The sequence below is a fragment of the Penaeus monodon genome, chromosome 25 (assembly GCF_015228065.2).
Source record: "Penaeus monodon isolate SGIC_2016 chromosome 25, NSTDA_Pmon_1, whole genome shotgun sequence".
Lineage (NCBI taxonomy): Eukaryota > Metazoa > Arthropoda > Malacostraca > Decapoda > Penaeidae > Penaeus > Penaeus monodon.
Window position 1 is genome coordinate 43396693 of NC_051410.1, and position 1855 is coordinate 43398547.

At 40.4% G+C, this 1855-nt stretch overlaps 1 protein-coding gene across 1 annotated transcript in view; it reads right to left on the bottom strand.

The window, feature by feature from the left end:
- The window catches only part of LOC119589288 (solute carrier family 10 member 6-like), a gene marked incomplete at its 5' end in the record, with an annotated part of 17273 nt that extends 15755 nt beyond the window's left edge, over nucleotides 1-1518 (bottom strand). Inside the window, 5 exon segments of the mRNA XM_037937907.1 lie at nucleotides 30-100; nucleotides 298-552; nucleotides 729-824; nucleotides 1025-1192; nucleotides 1314-1518. Of these exon segments, the coding sequence (XP_037793835.1) occupies nucleotides 30-100; nucleotides 298-552; nucleotides 729-824; nucleotides 1025-1192; nucleotides 1314-1518 (795 nt within the window).
- Between the last annotated feature and the right edge of the window lie 337 nt (nucleotides 1519-1855).

A 1855-nucleotide genomic window follows, 5' to 3' on the forward strand; every position in this document is an offset into this window, starting at 1 on the left:
TTATGATACGTTTTTTTTCTTTGGTTTACCTTTTATCTGTATAATTGTCTAGTAAAAAGTCACCGTCTTGGAAATCGGGATATTCTTTACGGTGATGTGCCTGAAAATGTTTTATTTATTTATTATTGTTATTTTGGTCATCATATTTTATTAGTGTAATTTAGTTGCATTTTGTTGGAAAGCATTTATATATATTTGAGTATGAGATTTTATATGTATTTTTATAGTTTAACTGTATTCAGAAGTAAATTCATAGATTTGAATTGCCTTATAAATTCACAGTATCAGTTTCCTCACCGGACTCAGGTGATCGGGAAGAGGGATGCTGGTGCGGAAAGTAAGCGAAGTGGGCGTGGTGGGGCACGGGGATGTGCTTTCGTCATTCGGTGCCTCATTCAGTTTCCTCCTAATGACTTCAGCTTCATCTTCGTCCTCTGCCGAAGATCCTCCCCGCCAATACCGATAGAAATGGAAAAGTCCGATGAATACGAAGATCATACTCAGTTGACAGATGGCGTACAGCAGGGGGAACGTAACTAGTTGCACACGTATCTGTCGGCATAGGTATTATTTGGCGAATTTTTGTATAGCTCTGCTGGTTGCTTGGTATTTATTTTCCGGTATTAATAATTTTGCATCCCTCTCATCCACCATGAAATCTCACAAAAACAGTTGCAATTGTATGGTTTCACCAATGTTATTTTACATAAATTTCACTATCACTTCACTGTTGGGTTTTTGAAGGAGAGTAGCATGATGTTCGTAGCCACGGGCATATTCTGGCATCCTGTTTCAATGCCAATGGTGCGGCATACCTTGTGGCTCTAGTTTAGGGAGAAAAGTAACTGATGAAACGTACTCAGGACAGTTTCATATTGACCAATGATTCACATGATCATTTCTAAGATATTGGTTAACAGAAACACATTTGTATGCTCAGAATAAAAAAGAACAGGTAGCATGGAAGAAATAGAATGTGTCGACAGAATAGGAGGGGCAGATTTCGGAGAAGCTGATTACTCACAAAACAAATAATTTTAGCAACAATATAGGCAATGAGACAGCCCCCGCCCGGAAGTAATGCAGCAGCTGCCAGAAGTCTCAGGTCAGCATTCAGAAGAACCTTCCAGTAGATAGAAAGCAACATGGCTGCGCATGCCACCACAAGTACCCAACCCAGTATTCCGCAACCCTGTCAGGAATATGGAAGTGAGAGAGAGGGAGGTGGAAGTGGTTGGAGACTACTTCTAAAGTGTGAATTCCAAACTACATCCTATTTTCATAACCATCAACTGACATTCCTAATGACTCGCCTTTTTTATTCTCCCTCCCCATATCTTGCTCTTGTAGCGGATAAACATCCCGAGAATGGAGGGAAATGCAACCAAGGCAAGGCTGGCTAGAATATGCATGTAAGGCACTTTCAAGTCCTCCGAGGTCCACCGATGAGTATATATCCATAAGTTGAAAGGCATGGCTCCAAAGGCAACTAAGGCAGATACAGCAGTCATCATAATGCTGTATAATCGGGTGGAGGAGAAAGTGAGATTATAAAAAAGGAGGACAAAATGGAAACACTAAGGCAACTTAGAGATTGGATATAAACGCAATAAAGAATTTTAGAAACAGAAAGATCGAGATCAGGTGAAACCAGTGGTGTGGTTAACATGTCATGTGAGGGAGATGTAAGCTCAAATAGGTGTTTGATGCAATCACTGAGAAAATGTAATGTTGCATCCATCCTTTACTTCTAACCGCAAGGATCCCCCCTTTGATATTTTGAGAAGTGTGGTTCATCAGTTCATCATGACGCTACCTCTGGATGTAACCAGTTAAAAAAGGGGGATGCAAAGTG